At 32.0% G+C, this 27,024-nt stretch overlaps 3 protein-coding genes across 4 annotated transcripts in view; 2 read left to right on the forward strand and 1 right to left on the reverse strand.

Moving 5' to 3' along the window:
* The first annotated feature begins 2,043 nt into the window (after positions 1–2,043).
* On the forward strand, positions 2,044–5,691 carry LOC123204634 (flavonoid 3'-monooxygenase). The gene is made up of 3 exons (XM_044621402.1): positions 2,044–2,538; positions 3,203–3,661; positions 4,898–5,691. Exons 1-3 carry the CDS (start codon positions 2,092–2,094, stop codon positions 5,537–5,539), a joined length of 1,548 nt encoding a protein of 515 aa, XP_044477337.1. The 5' UTR covers positions 2,044–2,091; the 3' UTR covers positions 5,540–5,691.
* Positions 5,692–9,653: 3,962 nt separating this feature from the next.
* LOC123203857 (protein CANDIDATE G-PROTEIN COUPLED RECEPTOR 2-like) lies at positions 9,654–12,825 on the forward strand. Its single transcript, XM_044620314.1, has 6 exons — positions 9,654–10,181; positions 10,718–10,909; positions 11,851–12,010; positions 12,082–12,184; positions 12,395–12,476; positions 12,591–12,825. The coding sequence occupies exons 1-6, from the start codon at positions 9,870–9,872 to the stop codon at positions 12,666–12,668; spliced, it is 927 nt and encodes a 308-aa protein (XP_044476249.1). The 5' UTR covers positions 9,654–9,869; the 3' UTR covers positions 12,669–12,825.
* A 568-nt stretch (positions 12,826–13,393) lies between these two features.
* Positions 13,394–27,024, reverse strand: part of LOC123204124 (DExH-box ATP-dependent RNA helicase DExH14) — a 35,018-nt gene continuing 21,387 nt past the window's right edge. For both annotated transcript variants that reach the window (XM_044620687.1, XM_044620686.1), the window contains exons 24-49: positions 26,768–26,992; positions 26,582–26,683; positions 26,403–26,483; positions 26,245–26,325; positions 25,531–25,734; positions 25,305–25,421; positions 25,076–25,198; positions 24,301–24,390; positions 24,044–24,169; positions 23,889–23,951; positions 23,466–23,554; positions 22,284–22,374; positions 21,204–21,353; positions 20,937–21,128; positions 20,783–20,848; positions 18,975–19,130; positions 18,749–18,892; positions 18,173–18,240; positions 17,918–18,083; positions 17,770–17,832; positions 16,395–16,490; positions 16,086–16,253; positions 14,903–15,073; positions 14,499–14,648; positions 14,300–14,428; positions 13,394–13,735 (exon numbers count right to left, since the gene is read on the reverse strand). In XM_044620687.1, coding sequence (XP_044476622.1) covers positions 13,655–13,735; positions 14,300–14,428; positions 14,499–14,648; positions 14,903–15,073; positions 16,086–16,253; positions 16,395–16,490; positions 17,770–17,832; positions 17,918–18,083; positions 18,173–18,240; positions 18,749–18,892; positions 18,975–19,130; positions 20,783–20,848; positions 20,937–21,128; positions 21,204–21,353; positions 22,284–22,374; positions 23,466–23,554; positions 23,889–23,951; positions 24,044–24,169; positions 24,301–24,390; positions 25,076–25,198; positions 25,305–25,421; positions 25,531–25,734; positions 26,245–26,325; positions 26,403–26,483; positions 26,582–26,683; positions 26,768–26,992 — 3,192 coding nt within the window. In that variant the 3' untranslated portion in view covers positions 13,394–13,654. The remainder of the gene's footprint in view (positions 13,736–14,299; positions 14,429–14,498; positions 14,649–14,902; positions 15,074–16,085; positions 16,254–16,394; positions 16,491–17,769; positions 17,833–17,917; positions 18,084–18,172; positions 18,241–18,748; positions 18,893–18,974; positions 19,131–20,782; positions 20,849–20,936; positions 21,129–21,203; positions 21,354–22,283; positions 22,375–23,465; positions 23,555–23,888; positions 23,952–24,043; positions 24,170–24,300; positions 24,391–25,075; positions 25,199–25,304; positions 25,422–25,530; positions 25,735–26,244; positions 26,326–26,402; positions 26,484–26,581; positions 26,684–26,767; positions 26,993–27,024) is intronic.

Raw genomic sequence — 27,024 nt, forward strand, 5'->3', positions numbered from 1 at the left:
TCAACAACCTCTGAATCAAAACTTTAATTTCCACCCAATAAAAAAAATATTATATAGTTTTCCATGTACGTAAGTGTTTGGATTTTATATAGAGGATAACTTGATTCATAAGTTATATAATATGATATTATTTTATTTATAATTTAAAATTATTTAATTATATAATAATATTTTAATATTTATATATAAAATTATTATATTATTTATTTATTTAGTTTTATAATAAAATTATGTATATTTATTTTAAATACATAATATATATATTTATAAGTATTATTATATGATTAAATTATTTTAAATTGAAAATAAAATAATATTAATTATATAATAATACTTATAAATATATATTTATATTTTCCTTAAATTTTATTGAATTTGTCCTTCTGCTTACATCATTGGATGACTTATTGTAGGTCAAAAGCGTATTTCCCACCCAAGTTATGCACGGATTCTCACCACTAAATTTCTAGGAAGTAAAAAGTTCATTTATCATTTTTTTTAATTGGTGAATATATTAATTTTGCTTTTTAAAAATGAATGTTTTATTTTTTTATTAAAATTATGATATCATTATTAATATTTAATATAAATATTAAATTATCAATATATTATTATTAGTTTCAAAATTTATCATTAAAACTTTTAAAAAATATTAAAATTTTAATTAATTTTAAAATATTATATTTTGATCAATTTTTTAAAAGTGTGATTATCATTTTTTCGGCTATTGAATGACATATTAACATTTTAAAATTTTCAAAAGCATACTTGGATTTTTAAAATTTTTCAAAAACCCCTTAAAAAATTTTACATGATGACATATCATCTGTACTTTTAAAATATATATAAAAAATATATACACATAATATTATTTTTTTTATTTATCGAAAATACCGTTTATTTAGATAAGAATAGTACTATATGTATTCATGTTTAAGTATTTAGTTAGATATTTAAATGATATATTATCATATGATTAATATTATTATATCTTTAATTTAAAATTCTTGAATCATATAATAATATATCATCTTAATATTCAACTGAATATTTAATATTAAATATACATAGTTATATTATTTGAATTGCGTAAGTGCCCGCATATTCATATGGATATAGGCCAAAATATTTTGTACTTGCATTAGAGTTGTATCTATTTTCACACTATCATGTTTTCTTTAACAATCAATGACAGGGATAACTCATTTTACCTACCAAGAAATAACTTATCTTCCCTGTTTACTTGATGGTAATAGATGCTAAAAGAAAAGGTGAGTTTTAGTTGTTTTCGAATTTTGTTATAGGTTCGTTGTTTTCTAGTGTTATTAACATATCAAACTTTTATTAAAATTGTTCGAGTTTGACTCGTTTAAGAGTAGTCAAACTCAAGTTCAAGTTTACGTTTGAGTTTGAGTCTTATACAATACTGTAATTGAGTAAAAAAAATTAAAATGATATTATTTTATTATATATTAATCAAAATAATATTATTTTAATTAATTTGTATTAAAAATCTTTTAGGTTTACAAACTAAAATAGTCGAATATTTTTAAAACTTGAATTCAAAATATTTAATTTCTAAACTTAAGCTTAAATTCATTTGAACTAATCTATTTTTGAAACTCCAATAAATCTAATTTGAATCAAACGATCTAAATTTGTCTTGAAGAACCAAACGACTTGAACAACTCCTATTATTTTATTGCCTTTAATAACACACACGTCATCACAACTCTAGTGTGACATCACATGTCGGTTCGAATTTGTACGTGAACATTTAAAAAAAAAAAAACTTCAAATTAGAAAAATCTCTTTGAATTCTAATTTAATTAATTCAAATATTCCGACTAAGACTTGAATAATCGTTGAAGTCAAAGCCTTTGCCTACGCTTCATTTTATCTTCCTGACTGGCAATTAAATCACGTGCAGCGCAGCTACCAACTTTGACTGGTAGTTACATTTTTTTCACCACCTAACAGCACGATGCCGTCTTGAATACAACCGAACATGGCCTTAGTTTCCTATATAACAACTTTTGGACTTTCCCCTTTTTGTCCATACAATTTTCTTCATTACACAACTGTAAAACCATGTTTCTTTTCATACTTGTCTCGTTACTTTTTGGCGTCTTAATCTATTTCTTGTTTAATATACGTTCATTTTTCAACCGGAAATCCCTCCGTCTTCCGCCTGGCCCAAAGCCACGGCCGATCATTGGCAACCTCCCCCATATGGGCCCCATGCCCCACCACTCGTTGGCGGCGCTGGCCCGGACTTATGGTCCAATCATGCACCTCCGCTTAGGGTTTGTTGATGTCATCGTGGCGGCTTCGGCGTCGGTGGCAGCGCAGTTCTTGAAGGTTCATGATGCTAATTTCTCCAGCCGGCCGCCGAACTCTGGGGCCAAATATATTGCGTATAATTATCAGGACCTTGTTTTCCGACCTTACGGTGCAAAGTGGCGGCTGTTGAGGAAGATCACCTCCGTCCATCTTTTCTCCGGCAAGGCCTTGGATGACTACCGACTTGTTCGACAGGTTTGTGTTGTCATGGCCGCATGAAAACTGAAACGCCAAACATTTATGTGAGGCGGCTAGGTAAAATGGGCATTTTATATTTATAAAAAATTATATGATATTTGTTATATTTTAAGACGATTTTGGTAAATTGAATAATAATTTATTTTGTTTTTTTATAATTAAGTTTTTTTATCGTAGCAGTTGTTGAAGTTAACTTTTCTAATCTGGACTTTTTTGGATCATCAATAAAGAATTATCATTGTTATTTGCACTAGAATCCCTAGTGGTTCTTGACATTTTCTTGGCAGCCCCTCCAAGGAAAGCTCCACCGTTGGATCTGTTCCTCGTAGGGCATAGTTGATAGAATCTTAAGAATTCACCTGCTGGCAATACAATACATTTATTATAATATGACATATGTTATATAATATAATATATAGTATTAATAGTAAATTGTATACTTTTTTTTAAAAAATATTAATAAAATAAAATATATAATTTTTTAATTTTTAAAAATATTTATAATAGTTTTAAATATTAATGCATTAATTAAAATTATTTATTATTTTAATTTTTTAAATATATGTGTTAAAAAATTTGATTTTCTAACCATATTGTCACGAGTGACATCGCTTTTCAATCTCTTATCACGATTTTGATTTATTTATTAATTACAATTCAGGGGGAGGTGGCGGTGCTGACACGAGCGCTGGCGAGCGCGGGGTTAAAGTCGGAGCTAGTGAATTTGGCGCAACTTCTGAATGTGTGCACCGTGAACGCGCTATCGCGGGTGATGCTCGGCCGGAGAGTGTTTGGAGATGGAACCGGCGGCAAAGATCCGAAGGCCGATGAGTTCAAATCGATGGTGGTGGAGGTGATGGTTTTGGCTGGAGTTTTCAACATCGGTGACTTTATCCCGTCCCTCGAATGGCTCGACTTACAGGGCGTGGCGGCGAAGATGAAGAAGCTTCATAAAAGATTCGACAAGTTTTTGGGCGAAATTGTGGAGGAGCATAAAATGAACATTCATGATGCCAAGGGAAAACAGACGGACTTGTTAAGTACGTTGATTTCGTTGATGGAAAATCCTGACGATGGAGAAGAGAAGCTCACTGAAACTGAAATTAAAGCGCTACTTTTGGTAATCAGACCCATTCCTTTATTTAATATTATAATAAATAATTATTATATAATTAATCATTCATATATTACTTGCATGATTGTTTCTTGACTTAGTTCCCCCTAAAGTTTTATGAAATTAAAAATTTCACCCCTTAGGTATCGTTTATAAAATTATTAGGATACAACTACAGTGAATGAGCAATTCTATACGTATCTCATCTAAGTATATAAATAGATACATATTTATGTGTGTTATCATGTGATTGAGTATTACTTTATCATTAATTTAAAATTGTTTAATCACATGATAACATATATTAACATATCGTTATAAAAATTTAAATTAATATTTATTTTAAATATACGTAATTTAGGTCAAACGATTATTTACCACCTAGGATTTGATAAAATCAAAATTTTTATCTATTAAGTTTGAAAATTTTAATTTCTCACCTATTTGTAAAGGTCAAATGTTAATTTTAATAATTAAAAAATATTTATATTATTTTTTAAAATATTATAATAAAAATGTATCATGAGGTGTCAATGTTACATATTAAAAACTTATAAAGAATAATGAATATTTTTCTATCTTATCTTAGAAATTATTGTGTTCATATAATATATTTTTAAAACGTAATATAATATCAATAATTTATAATATATATTTACATCATTTATTTATTGAATAGGTGCACCTGTAAATTTTGAAATTATTGTAGAATATATTAAAATTTTAAAATCTCTATCAAACATTTTAAATCTCAAAATTCTCCCTTAAAAAATTTATTAACCCTAATATTTTAAAAAAATTATAATTTACTTCAAACGTCAGATTATATTTCATTAATACCTCTTGTATCAATATTTTTTATTATTTGTAATTAAAATTAACATAACATAAATATAGAATTATTTGATAAAAATGTGAAAAAAATTATTTTGTTTTAGAGTTTTTTTGAATTTTTAATAATGGTATAGAATTAGTTAAAAATGTTAATAAATAAATAGAAATTTTTGTACCCAAAATGAGAGTTTCATATTTAATCGAACTTTGGGTGCAAAATAGTTAGTTGGGCTAGATTTTCCACATCTTCTAGAAGGTCTTTACCCCCCTTGGCCCATTTCCATTTCCATATTGAGTGACGTGGACACCAGATTATCCTTACTGGTACTGGGATGACCGCGACAGTACCGCTACTTACCCTTTGATTATCATCATCAACTAACATTCCGATCTGTTGTATTGTTACAGAACATGTTTACAGCTGGTACTGACACGTCATCAAGCACTACGGAGTGGGCCATAGCTGAGCTCATTCGCCACCCAGAAATCTTGACCCGAGTGAAAAATGAGCTCGACTCGGTTGTGGGTCGAGACCGATTGGTTACTGAATTGGACTTGCCGAAGCTCACGTATTTTCAAGCGGTCATTAAGGAAACATTCCGTCTCCACCCGTCGACTCCATTGTCTCTGCCCCGAGTGGCAGCCAAGAGCTGTGAGATCAACGGTTACCATATCCCAGAGGGCTCGACGTTGTTGGTCAATGTGTGGGCCATTGCACGCGACCCGGATGAATGGGCTGAGCCGCTAGTATTCAGGCCCGAAAGGTTCTTACCCGGCGGAGAAAAGGCTAATGTCGATGTTAGGGGGAATGATTACGAGATAATTCCATTTGGTGCTGGACGGAGAATATGTGCTGGCATGAGCTTGGGCTTGCGCATGGTTCAACTGCTGACGGCAACATTGATCCACGCCTTTGATTGGGATCTTCCGAGCGGGTTGACGCCGGAGAAATTGAATATGGAGGAGGCATATGGGCTCACTTTGCAGCGGGCGGACCCCTTGATCGTCCACCCCAGGCCCAGGCTAACACCGAAGGCTTATGAAGTTTGAACATAAGGAGATCAGGAGAAAGATATTATGTTTATATATTATATCCTAAACTCCCTGATGTTTAATACCGATTTTCCGTACAAGTGAATGGTGCTCATCAGCTTTTGATTGTATTTTAGAGCAAGAGGAATGGTATGTATTTGATTGGATGTCAAGATGATATGTTATTATATAATTAAGTGAATTTGATTTCTTAATTAATATTTTGACATATTATTTAAATACTCAATTCATTTGAGTTATTAACTTGAAATGACGCAATCCAATTCATATATCAATAAAATTAATCACAAATGAATTATATAATAATCAAACTTATAATTATCACATCAATAACATTTTAATATATTATTTTAATATTCTTTTATAATGTTTAATATTGGATAAAATAATGTTATTTATATTAGATTTTTGGATAATTTGAAAAATAATTATTGTCATAAAAGGATTAAGCGTCACAGTTGTTTGGTCCAAGATAATAAAAAATTATTTTTTATTATTAAAATTAATTTATTTGATTTATTAGGATATAAAAAATTTTGATATCAAATGATATCAGAGTAATATAAAAAGTAATTTAATTAAACTAAAAGACTTATTCTTATCTAAGGTTTAATTTATTCTTAATTACCAGTTATTAAGCTTCAAAAATTAATTTATATTAAATTTTAATATTAGTCTATAAATAAAAATATTATTTAATAATTTTATTTAAAAATAAAAAATTATTATTTTTACAGTAATTGTAAAAATTGAGATAACTTTTTTTTTTTCACACCATCTAAAATTTTTCTATTTTAAAATTAACAACCTTCCTTTTCAAATTTTAAAACATTATATTACACCCTCTCTCTCCTCTAATAATCATTCGTAATAATTTAGTTTGGCACATCATAAACCGTCTTATTGTCACCCTGGGCCCCATTTCCATATTGAGTGGACACCAGAGTATCCTTACTGGTACTGGGATGGCCGCGACAAGACCGATGGTTATTACTCTTTGACTCTATTGCCCATCTCATTTATCATCCTCAACAAACATTCCACCTGTTTTACTGTTACAGAACATGTTTACAGCTGTACTGACACGTCATCAAGTACTAAGAGTGGGCCATAGCTGAGTTTAATATTGCGTAGAATAATGTTATTTATATTAAATTTTGGATAAAAAATATTATTTATAACAATTAAAGGGAAAAAACTTGTTTTAACGCTATAGTTTTGTTATAAATAAAGTTATATTCAAGTCAAACTAAATTTAGATTTATTTGAGTTTAAATTTGATTTGATTTGCAGTAATTGAACTCAAACTTTCTATAAATAAGTTCGAGCTTAGTTGAAGCTTAATTCGAATTCGAATTTTAACTAACTCGTTATTAAACGACGTTGTTTTAATACATATTAGTTAAAATAATAATATTTTATATTAAAATTTTTAGTTTATGAGTTTGACAAGTAGCTCAAGCTCATTTAGGGTTGGCTCATTTCTAGCATATTCAAATTGAGTTCGAATGAGCTCAGTTCGAATCAACCTTCGTCGCAAAAATGTAATTCACTCATTAATATATGTATTTAAATAATATTATGTGTATATATTTTTAATATAAAATTTAGGTACATAGATGATGTGTTATTATGTAATTGGATGTTATTTTATCTTTAATTACATAATGATATATCATTTTTGTATACAAAGTGTATACCAAAAATGTTTACACATAATTTTATTGTATGTATTATATATATATATTTGTCATTTATATATGACATATAATCGCTCATTATATATATAAATAATATATAATTATATAATTAAATGATTTTAAATTAATAATAGATATATATAGTTAGATTTGAACTGAGTCAAGCTTAAGTTCCGCTTGATTTGTATGGAATTGAGCTCAAACTCGACTCATTTCTAGCTCGAGTTCGGCTTTAGCTTGATTTAAGCTCGAATTTTTAATTAACTCATTATTAAAACGATATCATTTTAATACATATAGATCAAAACGATATCGTTGTATATCAAAATTTTAGCTCGTGAGCTTGATGAGCTAAACATTTTAAAGCTGAAACTTGAGCTCTAAAATATTGGCTCGACTTAGTTTGTTTTGAACTTGTTTAAACTGAGCTCAAATTTAAATTTGAATAAACTCAATTCAAATCCAAACACACACACACACACATATATATATATATATATATATATATATATATAGAGAGAGAGAGAGAGAGAGAGAGAGAGAGAGAGAGAGAGCATACCTAAATTATTAAAAAAAAATTATATAAATAATATTGCTCTATAAAGTTAGACTTGCCTGTCAAAAGACTATTTTATGAAATCATCAATTATGTGTCGAACGACTTGAAACTATGAGGGCATGGGCTTCACACCGTAATTGAAGATAAAATTAATCATGTGGTCAAAATTTAATGATAAAGTCGCTCAAAATTTTCTATTACCTTTTTATTTTATTACTTAAAACTTTATAATATAAGAATTTTGTTATTTCTGGGAAGTTTGAAGAATAATTGTTGTTACAAACGGACTAAATGTCACGTTTATTTGGTTAAAAATAATAAAATATTATTTTAATAATCTATATTTTCTTATTTAAATTAATTTATTTGATTTATTAAAAAATAAAAAATTATGATATCAAATAATATCAATAATATAAAGAGTAATTTAATTATATTAAAAGACTTATTCTCTCCTAAAGTTTAGTCTATCTATTTCCATACCATCTTTCTAGCACCCCTGCATTCTCCTTAATGTTTTTCCAATGCTGAACAACCCAAAATCACTATGAATTCAAGTGGGTGTCTATGGCTTTCTCTCTCGGTTCGGCATTTTTTACAACCTTATCCCTAGTGGTCGATGATGTCACGACAAAAAGGATGAAGAGGGTCACGATGTCTACTTTTATAATAATCTAATTACCACTTTTAAATAATTAAAAAATAACCAAAATAATCTTAATTTTATATTTTTTTACAATTTTACCACTGTTTATTAATTTTTTAGAATAAATATACTCTCATTTTCAATTAATATAACAAATATATTGTAAAGACATTTAAATATAATAATATCATAATATATATTTTTACATTTAATCAAATAAAATAATTATTTATATATATCAATTTTATAATAATTTATATCCTATCAAATAGGGAAAATGACAATTTCTTACATAAGTTTTAGTCAAATCTAAAAAATATATCTATGACAGATAAAAAATCTAAACACTTATTTATGGATAATTGCTGTTAAAATTTTTAGTTAGTGATAAGGGTAAAATTATTATTTTATTTCTAAATCCTAAAACTTTAAAAACCCCTCCCAAAGTTTAGAAAACTAACAAATTTTTTCTATGATTAAACTTTAAAAAATTTACTTTTCTCCCTTTATAGGTTTCAACTTTGGTGGCTTAGGAAATCTAATCGATAATCAGAAAAAAGTGATAGTGTTCTTCAATGAAGGATGAAGCTTCGTCATCTTGATCTGGACGATAAACCGTCCTCTTGCTCTCGACGATGAAACGTCATCTAGATTAGGAAGAAGCGTGTCATCCTTTGTTGCAACATCCTTCATCACTGCATCTGGATGATGTGACAAAGGACGATGATGTATCTTCCAGATAACGAAGGATGATGTTTCGTCATTTTGGGTGGTTGTCCTTCGAGGCCATATCTGAAAGATGGGTAAAAAGTAGTCGGTCATTGGCTAGAATAGTGGTAGCGGGAGAAGAAATACAAACCCTAGTGGTGAAATCTAAGCTTTTCAAATTTTGAGAATGGGGTGAAGTATTATTTTTTAAAACCTAGGGAAAATGATATAAATCTTAAGGTTTTTGAGTTTAAACTAAAATGATGATTTTATTCCTGTTTTTAATTAAAAATTTTGATAGTAATTAATTTATGGATAAATATTTAAGTTTTTTATTTATTATAAATATAATTTTGAGATTAGATTAAAACTTTGATAGGGGGTAGTTCTTTTTCCTATAAAATAAGATTATAAATCTTCATGCGACGATTCATTTTTTATAATAAAATAATACTTCATGCAAAGCTACACTTAAGTCTGAACATAAATCTGAAACTTCGCGATAAAATTATTAATAATAGTAAAACGCAGTCGTTTTTACATCGTTGCCGTCCTTCGTCATTTCTAAGCTCGTAGAAGGAGAGATCTCTGACCAAAAAGTCCAGTCTCTTTACTTTAACGCTTATAATCATAAAGAACAATTGACGACGATCATGATCTTCCGATCTAATCAGGGCCGTCAGTTCTAGGGATTCTCCAAAAAAAAGTCAGAAGATGCCGATCAATCTCGAAGCAATCGTCAACGTGACCGCCAATGCCACCAATATCTCCGTCGTGCTCCCGCCAACACTGGAAATTTCATCTCCTACGAAAATCGGCGATGAAGATGAGAGCAATCGGCAGTGCCACGGAGTCTTGTATGATGTCGTGTTGGTGGTGCCGGCAGTGCTTTTCGTTGTGTACCTGGCGGTTCACGCGAAGAAGAATCTGAGGAAACTGTGCAATGGAAGCTCGTATATTATGATTGCCTATTATGCCCTTCTTTGGCTCGCTTGTTTGCTCAACCTCGCTTGGTGCTCTCTTCAGGTCTCTTGTTTTTCATTTTTAATTTCTTTATTTAGCTTGTAGCTGAAAAACAGAAAATCTGGATTCAGTTTTACCTTGATGGGAGTGAAAAAAAAAGAAGAAAGATTAAAGAAATGAAGAATCTAATGTGTTGATTTTGGAAAACAAAAATTCTAAAATATTGGCATGACAATAGTCCATTCATCATTAGGCTAGAGTTGAAGTACAATCTTTTTGTTCATTCCAATATCGTTACTAAATTGTGTTATTGTCTGAAATGTCTATAATACTTAAAGGTACTGATGTAAGAAACACGTTAATTTGTTATATGCATGCGTGAGGGGTCACTTAGAACTTTTAATTGTGTATGCAGCATGAAATTTATAATATTGAAAGTGAAACTTATAATTTGAGAACGTAAGACTGGTAATTTGCCTGATGCTTATAATTTAAGAACGTAAGACTGGTAATTTGCATGATGCTTTTGACTATTAATTCTAGTAGAAAATGATCAATTATCATATTGATTGTGAATAGAGTGCTTGGTTGATGAGCAGGCTTGGCAATGCTCTCCTGGGAAGGAGGTTGCTTGGAATATCCTGTCGCTATTTACCACATCCGCAATGCTGTATTTAGAAATTTGTTTGGTGGGCTTTCTACTCCAGGAAAGTTATTCTAGTGGATTGGAAACTCTATCACGCACTTCCATAATATCAGGGATAATTGTTGGTGTGGATGTTCTTCTCAAGGTAATGTTTGTGTATGCTTTGAAAATGTTCATATATGTGGATATATCTTTTTAATTTTTTTCCTTATAATAGACTGTATGTATTAGTCCTCTCATTAAGCTGTGTAAATGGGGTTAAATCTTCCCCTTCAGGAGTCCCTGTCTAGCTCTTGATTGGATTAGGGAATTGAGTCCCTTGCAATTTGTAAAGAGGTGTATGTCATTTGTCATCAAAGTCGTTTTATAGGAAATTGCTATTCTCTTCTTAATTAAACAAAGTACATGTTTAGTCAGCTAACATTGTTTAATTTTTAGAGATTGTGAATCATACATATCAGAACAGAGATTCCACTTGTTTGATAACAGTGTTGGAAAGATGGAAAGAGCATTGCTAGGAATATTAGAAATCCAATAAATAGTGTGCCTGTTCTCAGTTGACAGTACAATAAATAATCTGCAGGTGAGATATCCTAAGTTGCTGCAATTTTCAATTAAATGACTGGAAGACATGAGATAATTATAATCACATAATTTTCATGCTTATTTGCTTATTGTCAAATACTCTGGGAGTTTATTGTAGTTCCTCTAATCACTCTGAAGCAAGAATTACTTCTAAAAGGAGATTTTAAGGTGAAGGTCTTTTCCACCTCTGGGGATCCATGCCATGTCTTATGTTGTTGTAGCAGAATCAGCTGATCTACTAATCTTGTCCAAGATCCGAATGTGTAAAATGAGACAACTTAAAGGATTATATATTTCCTATCATTTTTGAGTTTTAGCCAATTTGTCCCTTATATTTAAACCTGAGTTCTGTTTAAGCTTATGAAAGTAGTAAGTTATACGATATAATTTATTTCGTAGATTGTCTTCCGCTTGCACATTTCCTAGCTGAGTATAAACCATTGAGAATTTTGATGTTGTAAGAATTTTAACCTTAATTTCACTTGAATTCTTTACTATCAGGTAATATTTGTTTTTGGATTTGGGTTCCCATTGTTCTTTGACATAGAGAGTACTCACCAGATGAAGTGGGGCTTGTGGATCATCCAAAACTTATTACTTACTGCAGTTTATGGCTTCATTTTATTTGTGCATTTTCCCAAGTGGAGAGAGAAGTTGCCTTGTGAGTACACGATTTTCTCTATTATAATGATTATCTGGGATCAGATAACTAACATTTAGTGCAATTTGCAGCTAGACCAGCATTTTACCACTACATCATTGTGATGTTTGCCGTTAGCGCAGTTGCATTGTCTGGTTGTCTGCTTGCTGGAATTGGAGCTGCTTTTGGCATTTGGTACTAGAAGATTAATTTTCACTTACCTGTACACACTTTAAATGCAAAAATGATGTATCATCATACGATTGAATAGTTTTAAATTAAAAATAAAATAATACTTAATCATATAATGACACATCATCTATATACCTCAAAAGTATGTACGCATAACATTGTCCGATTTATACTTTAGTACTCATAAATTGGTCTTATCTTTTTTCTTTTCAGGTTGTATAATCTCACGGTTGTCTGCTATCACACGCTTTATCTTCCTTTCTTGTTTGTGACTTTTTTGGCAGACTTCTTCCAGGTGATCAACCCGCCATATCTCCTTGTTCAAACTGTTAAGGATGTTAATTTTGTAAGGCTTCATCTATTTATATTCATATTAACATGAGCTTGTTGCATTATATGATGTTTACAGGAGGAAGATTTTCTCTTGGACAGTGCATATTACTCAGAAATGAAAGATGCCGGATTCTTTGATGCCGATTGGGAATAAGGCATTTTCTTTGACATCTGAGTTTAATTTGTTGTATACTTTGTAAGCTTTAGATGTTTGTCTTGTAAATAAAATTTAACTGAACTATACACTCACTTCTATACGTTTTAAAATTGTAACTAAGCCATGAAACTGCTAAGGTTCCTGGATTCAGTAATTTTTCGGGGACTACTATTCTAGTAATTATTTGGTGAACTTTTTTGGTTGGCTGTGCAGGTAAGGCTGGATCCGAACCGAGCTGACACAGTTTCGAAAACTGGCTCAATTTGGTTCAATTTGAGTCAAATTAGTTTAGTTTAAATTCAAATTGAATTTGAACAAAAAAAAAAAGTCAGTTCATTTTTGAAAACAAATTAAATTCAATTCAAGGGGTTGTTTAACTTAGTTTGGTTTGAATTTAATTTAAAACTCAAATTCGTGGTTTAAACTTGATTTGAATTTATGGTTTAAATTCATAATTTGGATTTATAATTTAAGTTTATAATTTATTTATAAAACGATATTATTTTATTTATTATTAAGTTAATTGACATTGTTTTGTTAATAAAATGTAAATCTGAATTCAAATAGTATATTCAAACTATAAAATTAAATTAAATTTGAATTAAATCATTTTTTCATTTAGTCAAAAACAAATCATTTTTAGATTTGATTTAACAAGCTCGATTATCTAAAATTAGTGTTAAACAGTTAACTTTTTTAAAAAGAGAAAAAAGAAGACTGAATGCAAGCAAATAAAGAGTCGTCAGAATAATTATTTATTGAAATGCAACACAAATTTTGCCATAAAAATTGTGACATTCACAACTTTTGGTATCTAAACAGTAAACATTTGACTAAACATCTCTACATATATATATATGTGTGTGTATAAAATCCAGTATAAACACTAGACTGCCCCAGCTTGGTAGTTATTTTGAAGGTAATTTACACGTTCTCAGAACTTGGCATCATACCCACATACATACATATTACTGATTTCCATTTCAGAGATCAACCAATTCTTCAACAGAATATTCTTGTTCAAAACCGATGTAGCAATCCGAAACCACAGTCAATTTCATCCCCTGGAAAATGGAACAGGATTTTCAGCACTTGTATTAGAAGTTAAGATGAGTTGAGACTTAAGATTAGATTCAAGTCAAACTTGTTCAAACTTAAAATTAGCTTTGTTTAAGTGAATTCAAGCTCTACAGTTGTAGGGGCTTTCAGTTTGCCAAGCTCACAAGTCTAGAAAATTTTAATACGAATCGACTAAAATGATATCGTTTTGACTAATACACATGAAAACAATATCGTTTTAGTCATTTTTTGTTTGGTTTAAAGCTCAAAACTCAATTTCACTCAAATTAAGCCAAGCTCGAGCTTAGGTGAGCTTGAGTTTAGTTCGGTTTGAATCTAACCCTATCAAAACCTAATATCTATAGGTAAAAAATCCAGATGACAAATATCAAAACATAATGCAATCTCTTCTTTCCTATAATTGCTAAATACTAACAGCATAAAGGAACTTCATCAAGACTCAAATTCAGTAATATAAGATTTTGGCTAGGTAATATTTTTATGCACACTAAATAAAGAAGAGTGAAAAAATTAAAATAAAAGAATGGCAACTTCAATAGCTTTTTAACCTGGAGAGGGTTGCTTGATGACAACGTCATGTGGGCATTTAAGCGATCGGAGAAGGAAACTCTCTTAAGAGCATATAATTCTGAGGTCGAGGTGTTACCGAGAACTAACCACCATGCTTCATCTTTTGCCTGCGAAAGGAACATTAAACCTAAGTCTATGCTGTAAACTAGTAACATAATTTAAAGCTTAATCTTTCACCTTAGGAAATCGAGGGGCAAAAGCCCTCGATGAGTTCTTCCGGGAATTGGTCACAAATATTCTGATGTTCAGTGTGAGAGATTCTCCACCCTCGATGTCCCTCCTTTCAACTCTTAATTTCACTTGAATTTTAGGGAAATGTTGCAGATCCTGATGAAATATAATTCAATCAGAGAATGTATCGATCAACAAAAACCAAAAAACCGAAAATGTAATCTTGAAACTAACACTCCTAATAGAAAATTTAGGAGGAGAAAAAATGCCCAAGAGAAAAAAAAACGTAAACTGAATAAAAACTTGATGTCTTCCATCCCCTTTTCCTTTTATCCTCGTGTAGATTCTGAGAGATACAAAAATAATCCTAGTATGAAAACAGACACCAGCATGTAGAGAACAATGTGCACCTGGTATAATCTTGAAACAGGAAAATTTCCAATCATGGTTTGCAAAGTTGCCTTTGGAATATCCAATAGTTGCTGAACAGAGGAGACTCCTCTTTTTATTAGCAAGCCAACAAGGTCATCGTTCATGCATGGCAACATCCGCAACGAAGAATCCTCATCAAACCACAAACCCTGCAAAGATGGAAAACAAATCAAACATATGACACGGGAAGATTATAAACTTTCTTCAGATACCAGATATTAGATTTTCAGAAGCATTAAAATATACATATGTTTGATGTAGATTAATACAATATATTAGAAACAAAATTTCTTCACCACTCTCAACAGTCCATATTACAAGGCACCCTAATTTTTTTTGGGGTAAACCTAGGCCTATTTAAGAACTTGTTTCTGTCGAAGCTGTCTGATGAGAGAGCCCTGACTAGACCTATCAATTGGGTGGGTCGGGTCGGGACGATGTGAGTGCAAGTTTACAACGGGTCGAGTTATATAGGTAAAGAATACAAAAACCTATATCCAACTCTATAGGTCCAGGTAGACCCACGGATTACCCGTATAATTGAGGTTTTTATAATTTAAAATTTGTAAATACAAAAATGAATTGGTTTCACGTAGATGCAATAATGTAACATTATTAATATTGATTTACATAATAATATAACACTTACAAAATAAACATAATTTTTATATCTAAAGTATATAACAATTGATTAATATATCAAACACATTAATATTGAGTTTATGTGATCAATGATTTATTTTTGTTAATTCGATTAAATGTGCTTTACTAAATCTACTCGTTTGTTTTGTTTTGTTTGAGAACTCAAGTATAGAAGTCTCTATAACACCGCATGCCTTTGATTTTGCATCCACAACTCTAAGGATAAATTATCCTTATAACCTTTTTTTTTTTTCATTTATTCCGGGCACACCTGACCCCCCTGCAAAAATTAAATTTATACAGGTCCAGGTCTAAAACCTATAACCCATTTCAGTTTTATGAGTGAGTACCCACCCGTTTTGCCAGTTCTAGCCCTTACCGCCCCCATGTCAACTGCTTGAGTAGAAATAACCTTTATATAGTTAAATTGTTTCATTGTAGAAGCAACATTTAACTTCTCTAAATTGATATCTATGATTTATTTGAGAAAGATACAAGATGGAATATTAAGAGAAATACCTGTATGACCATTTGGAGAAGGTGCATGCAAGTGATTGAACTTGAAAGCCACCCACTGTTAGCACATATATCTATCATGGCCTGGATGATTCGTATACTTTGATCCAACACTGACTTCAAGTCAGTGCCGTAGTCAGTGACAGGCAACTCTAACTGAGAAAAATGTGCCTAAAACAAAAGCATCACAAGTACCAAGTGAATTAAATAATTAATAGGAAGATATAAATGTAAGATTAGAAAATGAAAATATAAGACACAAAAATCATTTTCATCAGCTATAAGACATTGTCAAAAAAAGAATAAAATGACCTGGAAAAGCAGATATGTTTTGACATGTGGATCGTCTAGTCGATTCTTGTCCACCGCATATCTAACTTTATGGGATATTTCTTCATTGTGAATTTCCTAGAAAAGGGAAAAAAATGGAAACACAATACAAATACAAAAATAATATATTCCATCCAAATAATATTAAATGCATATAAAAATAACATACAAATTTATATAGATACAGCTGCAGGTGAATGTGATGCAGTTGATGGAGAAGGCAATTTCTATACATGAAAGACATTCAATAAACAAGACAGAAGATTATAGAAGGATTACATTATAACTAAGTTTATTAGAACAATCTAATCAATTGGCATTCAGATGGGAAATCTTATGTAACACTAAGAACATAGCATGATCAAAAACAAATATATGTCTACATCAATAAACTACCAATTCTGAAAATTTTACTTTCTAGTAGTGAATAAAATATATAAAATTTCTCGATTGTTATAAAATTATTAGAGACATTTGTATAGGCATCCTAATGATTAATGCTCTAAGTAATGGGCAGAAATAGGAAAAGGCGGAATATTGCGATATGAACTTTGGGGAAACCATACCCTAAAAACTAACTGTTGAGATTGGTAAATTTAAAGTCATATAAACCCCTCACCAAAAACCCACACTTTCCAACGTGAAATCCAATTCTTATTACTTGCACTTGAGAACACAATGTATTACCGCACTCCATAGTCTCTATGCCCATGTGGGTTGGCTGGGCGTTAGCCCTGAAGAATACTGTACTGCAGGGAGAATACTGCAATGTTGATGTCATCATCCGCACCGCATGATTGCAATTGAGAGACGTGATGATAACTTTAATACCAAATGATATGAACCATATGAGAACCCTAAAAGCTAACAATTGAGATTAGAGAATCTAAACTCATACAAATCCACACCAGAAGCTCATACTTTTTGATGTGGGATAGCAAGTCTTATACCTTACACTTGGAATCATAACATAGTGTCATGGAACATCAATAATCAAAATGCAGGTAGATATATATGCTATCAACATCCATAAAGTCATAAAAAAAGCTTAAGATGTCCAGAGCTTCAAGAAAACACTGAAATTTTAATTTGTTTTTGAGAGATGGAAATAGGTTTATTAAAACATGCTTTAGGGTACTCTTAGCAAAATTTCTGTTAGGATAATTTAATTTTAGAGAAGACAACACTGGATATTACGAAAAATAACAATGCATTCTAAAATAACTTTTGATTTCAACTGAATCAAGATAGAGAACTGAATAATACTATTATAACTTTCAATAACTTTAATCTGTCTTCTAATTCTACTCAAGTTGGAATAAGATTAAGGTCACAAGTATATTAGCCAACAACTTACCTCATTATGCCGCACAGGAACTTCATCATATTCAGAAGCACCAGAGAGAATATGCAAAAACACCTAAGATAAACAACTATTATGAGAAAGACGATATTTGAAGTAAGAAGAAAAAGGATATGTACAAAGTACAGAAAATTCTTGTTACTTCAATAGATGTATCTGGCCCTATGTTAGACCCAAACATTGACACGGTCATGAAGCTCAGGTAATACTGAGATGCTATCGAGCCCAGCATCATATGCTCCACACTGTCTTCATTCATCTTGATGCATCCACTATCTTCCAGATCTTCAAATGTATTCTGCACTAATCTGCAAAAATAGTTGTTAATGTAGTGTTTCCAACATCAAAGGATATATCAAAAAGAAAAAGTTGCAGGTTGTGCCAATCATGATTTTACCTAGACAAGTATGAACTCAGGCCTTCAGCTTCAGTGTTCTCTAGTCCATAGTAGGCTGGATTAACACTCTAAAATATAGAATTTCTTAAGTAAGAACTTCAAGATAGCAATTACTAGTCTCAGAAGATTAGAACTTCTGTTTTATAAGCAAGAGATGTTCAGATATATAGTAAATCTCAGTGGGAATGCCCCCAAATTTTTTAGGTCCAGACCAAAGGTTAGTGTTTGGTTGCTATTTTCACAAACCCTAAAATCAAAAGCTAGTGATCAAGTGCTCACCTTTTGTCTGTTTGTTAAAATTTTAGGGACATCCACACTAGAGAATTTTCGAGTATATGCATAATAGGATATATATAATAGGAATATCCACCTACAGAGAAGGTGTTCGGTAATTAAGTGAAATCCTTTATTTTCTTATCTTTCTACCTCCCAAAGACACAAGCTTATATCTCAGAAAAGAAGATAACTAATTTTAAGTGTTAGAACAAATTAAATTAACATGAACCAGTTTTTCTTTTTTTCTTTTTATTTAATTTTTTAATAGATCACTTTCTACTATAATCATCACAGACATACCAGTCGACGAAATAAATAAGTCCATGTAAGGTAATGTATGGCATCTTCCTTGTGGCATATTGTTCCAGAAACTATCTCTGCATTGAAGTGATCATGCAATTGATCCCTCAGACTACTCTCAACTGGAAATGGTTCATACAGAAACTGCAAAGAGAAATACCAAATTGATTCAGCTTCTGCGAGAGATGGCTATCAAAGCACTATTAAAATAAACTACTTATTACACCTTTTTGTAGAAGCTCTTTTTCGGTTCATGAACAAGAATTACTGCTTTCCCATGTTGATCATATTGTGGGCGCCCTGCGCGACCCATCATTTGCAAGATGTCAGTGATCGGATAATCAACATATCTCTTAGTTTTTCCATCATAATATTCTGTTCCCTGCAAAAACATGAAACATCCATTAATTGGAACCAAATGTCGCGAAGAAGGGAGGGTTCAAACATGGTTGAGGAGATTATACATGTAGCCACCTATATATCAAAAGTTTTTAAAAGCATTACTGAAGCTCCAACAAAAGCAATGACCTTGAAAGCATTCAGGCCTTATTTATTTATCTTTTTAAACAGGAAACGGGGACACATAGCATAAAAAGAAGAAAGTACAAAGGCAGACAAGCTGTCCACTGTATAAGTGCTACCTGCCTATAAATGGACAAAAAGGCTAAATTACAGTAGAAATTATTCAGACTTTTTATTCACAATCTCACTAAGGGCAGTGTCATGTACCTTCCTTCTAAAAAAAAAAAATCAAAATTGCATAAAACCATATAACCAAATTAGAGTAAATACAGTATCAAGTAAATTAGTTAGAAAAACTTATGCTCATAGGTAACATCAGGGTTGGCTTATGTACCTTCCTTCTAAAAAAAAAAAATCAAAATTGCATAAAACCATATAACCAAATTAGAGTAAATACAGTATCAAGTAAATTAGTTAGAAAAACTTATGCTCATAGGTAACATCAGGGTTGGATTCAAGCCAAGCTAGCTTAGACTTGTTAAGAGGCTTGAACAAGCCTGAACAGTGCATGGTTTTTCCGAGCTCAAGCCCAAGCTTGGTGAAGGTAGAAATGAGCTACTCACAAGCAGCTCATTTTGCCTTAAACGTCATCGTTTGGTGGTGAAACGAACGATGCCGTTTTTTATAAAGAAAAAAAAAAAAAAAAGTGAAACGTTACCATTTCACGGAGATATTCTCCATTTTCAAGTTTCAATTTTCTTTTATTAACTAGACGAATTTAACAAACAATTAAACGAATACAAAACAAAAAAAAAAAAAAAAGAGAATCCTAACCCTAAGTACCTAGAGGCCAGAGCAAAAGAATACTCCCAACCCAGAGCAATCAGTGACTGAGGACGACAACAGGAGGCTGGGTGATGACCAAGCAACACTTGATCAACGACATCTTCAAGGACCGAAAATCGTGGAGAAATGGGTATTTATTCCTTTTTAATTTTTTCTACTATAGAATGTTATAAGAGATAGATTTACTATAGAATGTAATCCTTCTGCACCATTGCTTGAGAACTTGGCGATTAGAGACAACCACTAATATATCCTGTCCTGGTTCTGCTTTTTTTTGGTTAATGAGTACAAGCTCGTTAATAAGCTCGGTTTGGTTAATGAGCACAAGCTCGTTAACAAGCCCAAGCGAGCCAAGCTTGAGCTACTCGCCAATCGGTGAGCTTGACCACAAGTTTCCCGGGCTCGTCTCCATATTAGCCACGCCGAACTCAAGCTTGGCTTGACTCGACTCAAATCTAGCCCGTAACATAATTACTTAGAGAGGATAGGTTTTGACCACATTCATTTTTAGGCATTGGCTCATGAAATGCAGGTGAGCTTGGTATGCTAACAACCTAGACAACACTTTTTTCATATGAATTAGACAATAGAGTAGAGTATAGCTAACAAATTTTGAACTTTTTATTAATTTCATTTTTTGATAAAATTTTCTGGTATTTTAGCATACTGAAAACTGCAACTATACAAAGTAAATATGCAAACATACCATACATGGCTTTGCCTCACCTTGATAATAACTAGATGAGCTGGAAGGTTCACACCCCACGCCAATGTGCTAGTACAAACCAATACCTGAGCAGATGAAAAGTTACATGTGTTTTGTCAGTATTTGTCTGTCCCGGTAAAAGGAAAAAACATTATTAAGGTGATAAAGAGGTGCCTGAATTTTGTTGTTGGCAAAAAGTTCTTCAACTAGAGATCTATCTCTGTCATTCAGTCCTGCGTGGTGCATCCCAATACCAAACTGTAAGGTGTGCCTCAGGTTCTGGTCAGTGACCTGAGAAAGTACCATCTGTAGATCTTCCTCTGGCAGAGACAGAAACTGCCTTGGATGTTCATCTGAAGCTGCAAACTTCAATTACACAAAAACACCAAATTATTAGAACTACAGAAAATTCCATACTCATAACATAAAACTAGATCACACCTGAATAAGGTCCAATGCTGTTAGCCTTGTTTGACGACGAGATGAAACAAATATGAGAATTGGTTTGGTAGGTGAATGGGTGCATATTGCAGCATATGCTGGTTTATTCATGCTAGCCATTCTTGGGCAGTATAACTTTCCAGGGTATCCCTGCTTGTTAAAAATGATTATAGTTATTAAAAGCAAATATGTATAAGACACTAGTTGAGATGTGCATCAACCACAAAATGAACAGAAGATGATAATAGCCATCTATATTTATTGAGAGAAGCATGTAGTTGGAAAAGTTGATGGCATAAACCCAAACCAAAACCAAAAGACTCATTTGCCTAACAGAGATTATGAACTTAAAGTTGAAGCTTAATTCACGAATTATAAACAATTCTCTATCGGTAGCACGGTTTATAAAAGACATTTTATAAGACATCAGCTCTTATTTTGTCCTTCAAGCCACCATATCATCAATGCATGCTGCACCATAGTATTTAAAATTGGTTTTAACCAATATAACCTGACATAATAAGATAATGTTTGAGCACTTCTAGCACCAAGAAAACTGCTATCAGTTATTAACAAGTGACTATCCAAAACTATAAGATTAAAATTACTCTTTCTTTCCCTCCCTGCATAGTATATCACTCTCGTTTCACCATGGTTGGCTCAATGCCACAATCAAATACTTTAGTTCAAAAGAAAGAAACATGTTTATCTGAAAAGGAGTCATTAGTTGTTTAAACAGGAAAAATCTACTCTCCGTTCTTTCTATCCTCTTTCAAGCTTTCATATAACTACAAATAAACGCAGTGGATTAAATAATTATTGATTTTATCTAAGACATGTTGCCAATTAGATCATCCGGTTAAATCAGTATAGTTCTTTACAGTTAACTTTGTACTTAAACATCATGCATGAAAAGGTAAATTAAGTTGCATCCAATTTGTATAAATGTTGAGAGAACTTTAAGGAAACTTCTTTGATAAATTTAAAGAAACATAACAATCTCCACAAGATGAATTTTATTAACCTTTATGAAGGGAGAAAAAGGTGAAAATTTTCTAGAAAAGCACCATATCCACTTGCCTGAATATGAACTTCAAGTGGTACAGGCCTCACACTTGGCTTGAAATTGAAGAGTCCAATTTCCCCTACCCCCAGCCAATCAGCCAAATCACTAAATTGAAAAGATTAAGAGCAAAAAAAAAAAAATCTTGAAAAAAGGAAGAAATAGTAATCACAGTCCTTGCTTCAAATACATGAATGAAGAAATCATCTTAAAAGCAGGATAACTGCAATAATCTTGAATAATATCCTACCAATTACATGACATGTTCAGTATAACGCGAGGGGTAATCAGATGCAGGCAATTGACAATTACAAAAGATTTAACACTGGATGCTCAAAGGCTTCCTTAAACAAACTCACAGGAACATGCAAAGATCAGAATTTCATTTCTTCCATATGCATATGAAAATTTCCTGAATTTATCAGAATCAGTTGACATCAATTTTGTGAAATTTCCTATATTAATATCTGTAGTCATCCATACTACAAAGGGCACAACTTACACCAAACAGTATCAAAAATGGAATTGACAAAAACAGTCCTTGTTTTACTCCATTCCAAGCCTTCCAAGTTAAATAAAACCAGTAGCAATTTTTCTTATTTTGTTGCATATGATGATGCTTTATCAAAATGGTACTATCAATATCAGTAATCCACTTATGAATGATGCGAGAGATATGCAATCCATATTGTCACAAGTGGGAAGCAAAGGTTATGATTCTTCACAGCAAAAAAGCAAAATTTCTTGACCAATATACTATTGATAAGTTCAGGCCCAGCAAATATACTCTTTGCCAGCATTAACAGCTTTCTGTACAGTGGAATTCTCTCTGATTAGAGTCTTGATTGCTTGCCGCAAAATCCCTGATTTCTCTCCACTAGCACCCCTAGAATATCTACCGTCATTATGGAGAATATCTCCCATTTAAAAGTACATATTTTGTAAGTATTTCTAGCTTATTTCCATACTTTTATTTAAGAATCCTATTCTTATTTAGAATAGGTCCCACTGTTTTATATTGCATAGTTTACCTCTCAATAAAAATTGTAGAGAAAAGTTACTCTCTAAATTCTATAAGTACATTATGTATGGTTATGTGACAGAATAGGTGATAGTTCATTGAAGTGAGATCCACCAACAGAAGCAAGGAGATTCCAAAAAATAATATAAAGAATTGAATATGAATAGATATAACTAACCCTGCATTTGCCAAAGCTGTAGAAAGACCTATGAACCGTATTGCACGCTCTGTTTGCGATGATATGTACCTCATCCTTGAAACAATTACCTGTAAACATAAGGTCCAAGGTTGGGGCATTCTAGGGAACCAAACATAATTTGGCTTTTAAGGAATCATATGAGTTGATAATATAGTTTGGTCAATAAAACAAACTTTACAAAAAATTTACACAGTTATATCAAATCATCCTTTGTTTAGTCATTCTCCATGTTACATATAGAAGCCTCTTAAGATATGAGACTTTCTTGAGCAAAAATATCCCAAATTATTAGATGGTTTGTTTAATATAAAGGTGCATGAAAAAATAATGGAACTCTGAGAATCAGATCTAATAATTAACTAAACACTCACAAGTATGTCACATCAGCTAGAAAGCAAATACCTCAATGATGGGTCCTCGATCAGCCCCCAGTAAGTGAATCTCATCCAAAATCATAAGTCCAACCTGTAGATAAACGATTGTCGATATAAATAAGTAGTAATAAGAACAATGAGAAGACTGTTATTACAACTGTGTCATATAGTTAAAAAATGCACCTTTGTGACATAACTTCGACTATGCCAATTACGACTGATACCATCCCACTTCTCAGGAGTGGATATAATGATATCTGCTGACAAGAGGGCCATCAAATCTGGAGTATAATCCCCTGTCATTTCAACCTGGACAAACATAAAATAAAGGTAATTACATGCATGTGTATGTGAATGAGTTTTTATTTAAATTTATTTAAATATTTTAAAAGAGGGGGGAGGGGCAAGTGGTTGGTTGGTGCAGAAATAAATGTTATCACCATCTGTTTCCCAAGCTGAGAGACAAGACGATTTTTCCAGTCAGACATTCTCTCCCGGACAAGTGCCTTCAGAGGTGCTATGTAAATAACCTGATTCAAGCAAAGAATTAAGCTTACTATACTTCTGGATATATGCATCTAATAATCATAACAGGGCCGAGAAAAGATTACACCATCAAATGTTTGACTAGCATCACAGGAAGACCACCACATATTTCAAAATTGTCATTATACTAATTACAATTTTTCATAATCTGCTGAATAGGACACATATAGTGTCCGTAATGTGGTGACTTTTTTGGACATTTCTGAGATATTTTGAGACATCTAAAGTTAGATCAGACCTATTATAAACTTTCACAAATTTTCTTTCAATTACTATTGTCGCTGTTTTCTTTTCTTTTTTTTTTTTAAAGATCAGAAACATGAACATTTTAGCCAGACAGTAACTAATAGATCTTTATTATCTACTAAAACATGTATATATTACCTATCACATGTATAAATGATGTAAACAGAGTATAGCACTGTTGTACAAGCAATACATTTATTCTATTTTAGTTGTACACAGCACTAAATATATGGAATAGTCTACATGCTCTTTGATATGGAAACAGAGCAATAGATCTCCCCAGATTGAAAGCAGCAAGGAGTGCCATCAATTGTAATAAAGCACAAACAATTTGGCCTCATCTTTCTTTTTTTTTTTTTTTTCCTCATTTTTCTTCAACCAAAAAAAAATTACATTATTTGTCACTCAATTTCATTGACAAACCTTCATGTCAGGCTGCGTATCGAAGAGGCGAAGCATAGCAAGCTCAGCAGATATAGTTTTCCCACTTCCAGTGGGAGCTCCCAGGAGGACACCATTGTCTGAGTGATACAGGACATGAAAAATCTGTCATTCTCAAGCAACAAAGCAAGAAAGGATTCAGATATAAGGATGAAGATAATAACTATAACCATGTATCAACAAAACTTAGAGTTAATTTAATAAATAATACCTGTGTCTGTATGGGATTAAAATGTGAAAATTTGTATAAGGCTTCATATATCTTGTTGCCAAGCGCAGTCACAGGAAGTGGTTTTAAGTCCAGGAGCTCTGTATGTGATGTACGAGCCTGAATGAAGCATAAGCTTCTTATAAAAAAAAGGCTTTTGGCAAGAAGAAAATGACACAGCAAACCCAAAAATTAACTGAGTTAAAGAACATAAATGAATCATAAATACCTGAGGCAGTGTTAAATTCTGGAAAGATATGCAGTAGAATGCCTCTGCCTGTAACCAAGAATCAGAAACAGCACGTATATAGTATTGTGGTGGATGCGGTTCAAATATTGGCACAGTAAATGAAAGCTTCTGAGGCTCTCCTCCAGCTGCTCGCTTTGTCAGTGTAAAAAGCTCAGAGTGGTAGATGTGATCATTCTCAGAATCCTGTTCAAAGAGTAAAGCCATTTCAGGTATAGTGAAATCGCATCAGATACCAAATAAGATGCAAAAGAGAGGTAAACCAATTAATATGGGAAGAATAGTAGAAACAAGAAAAATCATATTTCCTGACAGATTCCCAAACTACTGTTGTATTTAAAGTAATGTTTAAGGATTAACTAAACCCTAGGGAGTGTTATGATAAAAGTTTCTTTTAATAATAATTATGAATATTATTGTTGAAATTCTTACCTATCAAAGTAATCTCTTACAGAACTATAGTAACAAAATTTCTACAACAAAAAATTTAATGAATAAAAGAAAGTTAATAAAAAACTTTGATTTGGCCTACACAACTCAAATATGAGATACCTTAAATTTAGTGGTTAAAACTGTACTCTAATATTCTTTAAAGTGAATAGACCATTCATCACTAATCATCCAGAATATTAGTACTTAATCAAAACATGCAACTTTCTCATAAAATTAACATGCATGGCAGATTCAAGAATACACCTCAACTATTATCCACCAACGCAGTGAGGTACCATGAAAACGGTCTTTCCAAGTGAAGTCTGGAGTTATCACCAAATCCACCTGAGAATTGGAAGTTAATTTTATAAAAGTACCCAAGATTTGAAAACCAAAAAATAAGTCATTCACTATGGAGTTACCTTCAAAACAGTTCTTGTAATTGGACTAACAGTAGCTGATAAGTGGATCCATGGGAAATAGCCTAAGAATTGCTTGACCAACTTCCATCAGCCAAAGTAAAAGGGGTTGATTAAACACAAAAACTTATTTGAACCAAAGCCATTCAAAATCTTAAAGCATTCAATCAAAAAGGTCATACCCTTCCCCCAGGTGCATAACGAATCAGGGCCCCAATATCTTTTTCCTCCATCTCATACAGGCGATCTAAGTCAGCCCCTCGTTCTTCAAGTTTCCTCAGTATCTGAACCGATTATGACATATCATCATCTATATTAAATGACAAATAGTTTTCAAGCAATTAGTCAATAAAGTAAGATAGACAAACTTCTGCTGAGAGATCCTTGTCAAATTGTCTGAGGGGATGTTGATGCGGCCAAATTTGGCGTTCCACAGCCTTGCAATATTCCAGCATGAACATAGACATCTCACACCAGCCGTTACGCAGACAAATTTCAAACAGAGCACACATAATACGAGCCAAACTTGCACTTATATATGCCGCATCAGAGACCAATGAAAAGGTATCAATAGAGCCACGAGATATGTACAACTGCAATTTACAGTCAACATAGTAGTCATACG

Source organism: Mangifera indica, chromosome 20 (assembly GCF_011075055.1).
Source record: "Mangifera indica cultivar Alphonso chromosome 20, CATAS_Mindica_2.1, whole genome shotgun sequence".
In the NCBI taxonomy this organism is placed as follows: Eukaryota; Viridiplantae; Streptophyta; class Magnoliopsida; order Sapindales; family Anacardiaceae; genus Mangifera; species Mangifera indica.

Bases quoted from the DNA above. Each gene is read 5' to 3' on its own strand.
- LOC123203857 (XM_044620314.1), top strand. From the start codon at position 9,870: ATGCCGATCAATCTCGAAGCAATCGTCAACGTGACCGCCAATGCCACC. The intron at 12,185-12,394 runs GTACTAGAAGAT...TTTTCTTTTCAG, and splicing joins GGAGCTGCTTTTGGCATTTG to GTTGTATAATCTCACGGTTG. The intron at 12,477-12,590 runs GTGATCAACCCG...TGATGTTTACAG, and splicing joins TTTTGGCAGACTTCTTCCAG to GAGGAAGATTTTCTCTTGGA.
- LOC123204634 (XM_044621402.1), top strand. From the start codon at position 2,092: ATGTTTCTTTTCATACTTGTCTCGTTACTTTTTGGCGTCTTAATCTAT. The intron at 2,539-3,202 runs GTTTGTGTTGTC...ATTACAATTCAG, and splicing joins ACTACCGACTTGTTCGACAG to GGGGAGGTGGCGGTGCTGAC. The intron at 3,662-4,897 runs GTAATCAGACCC...GTATTGTTACAG, and splicing joins AAATTAAAGCGCTACTTTTG to AACATGTTTACAGCTGGTAC.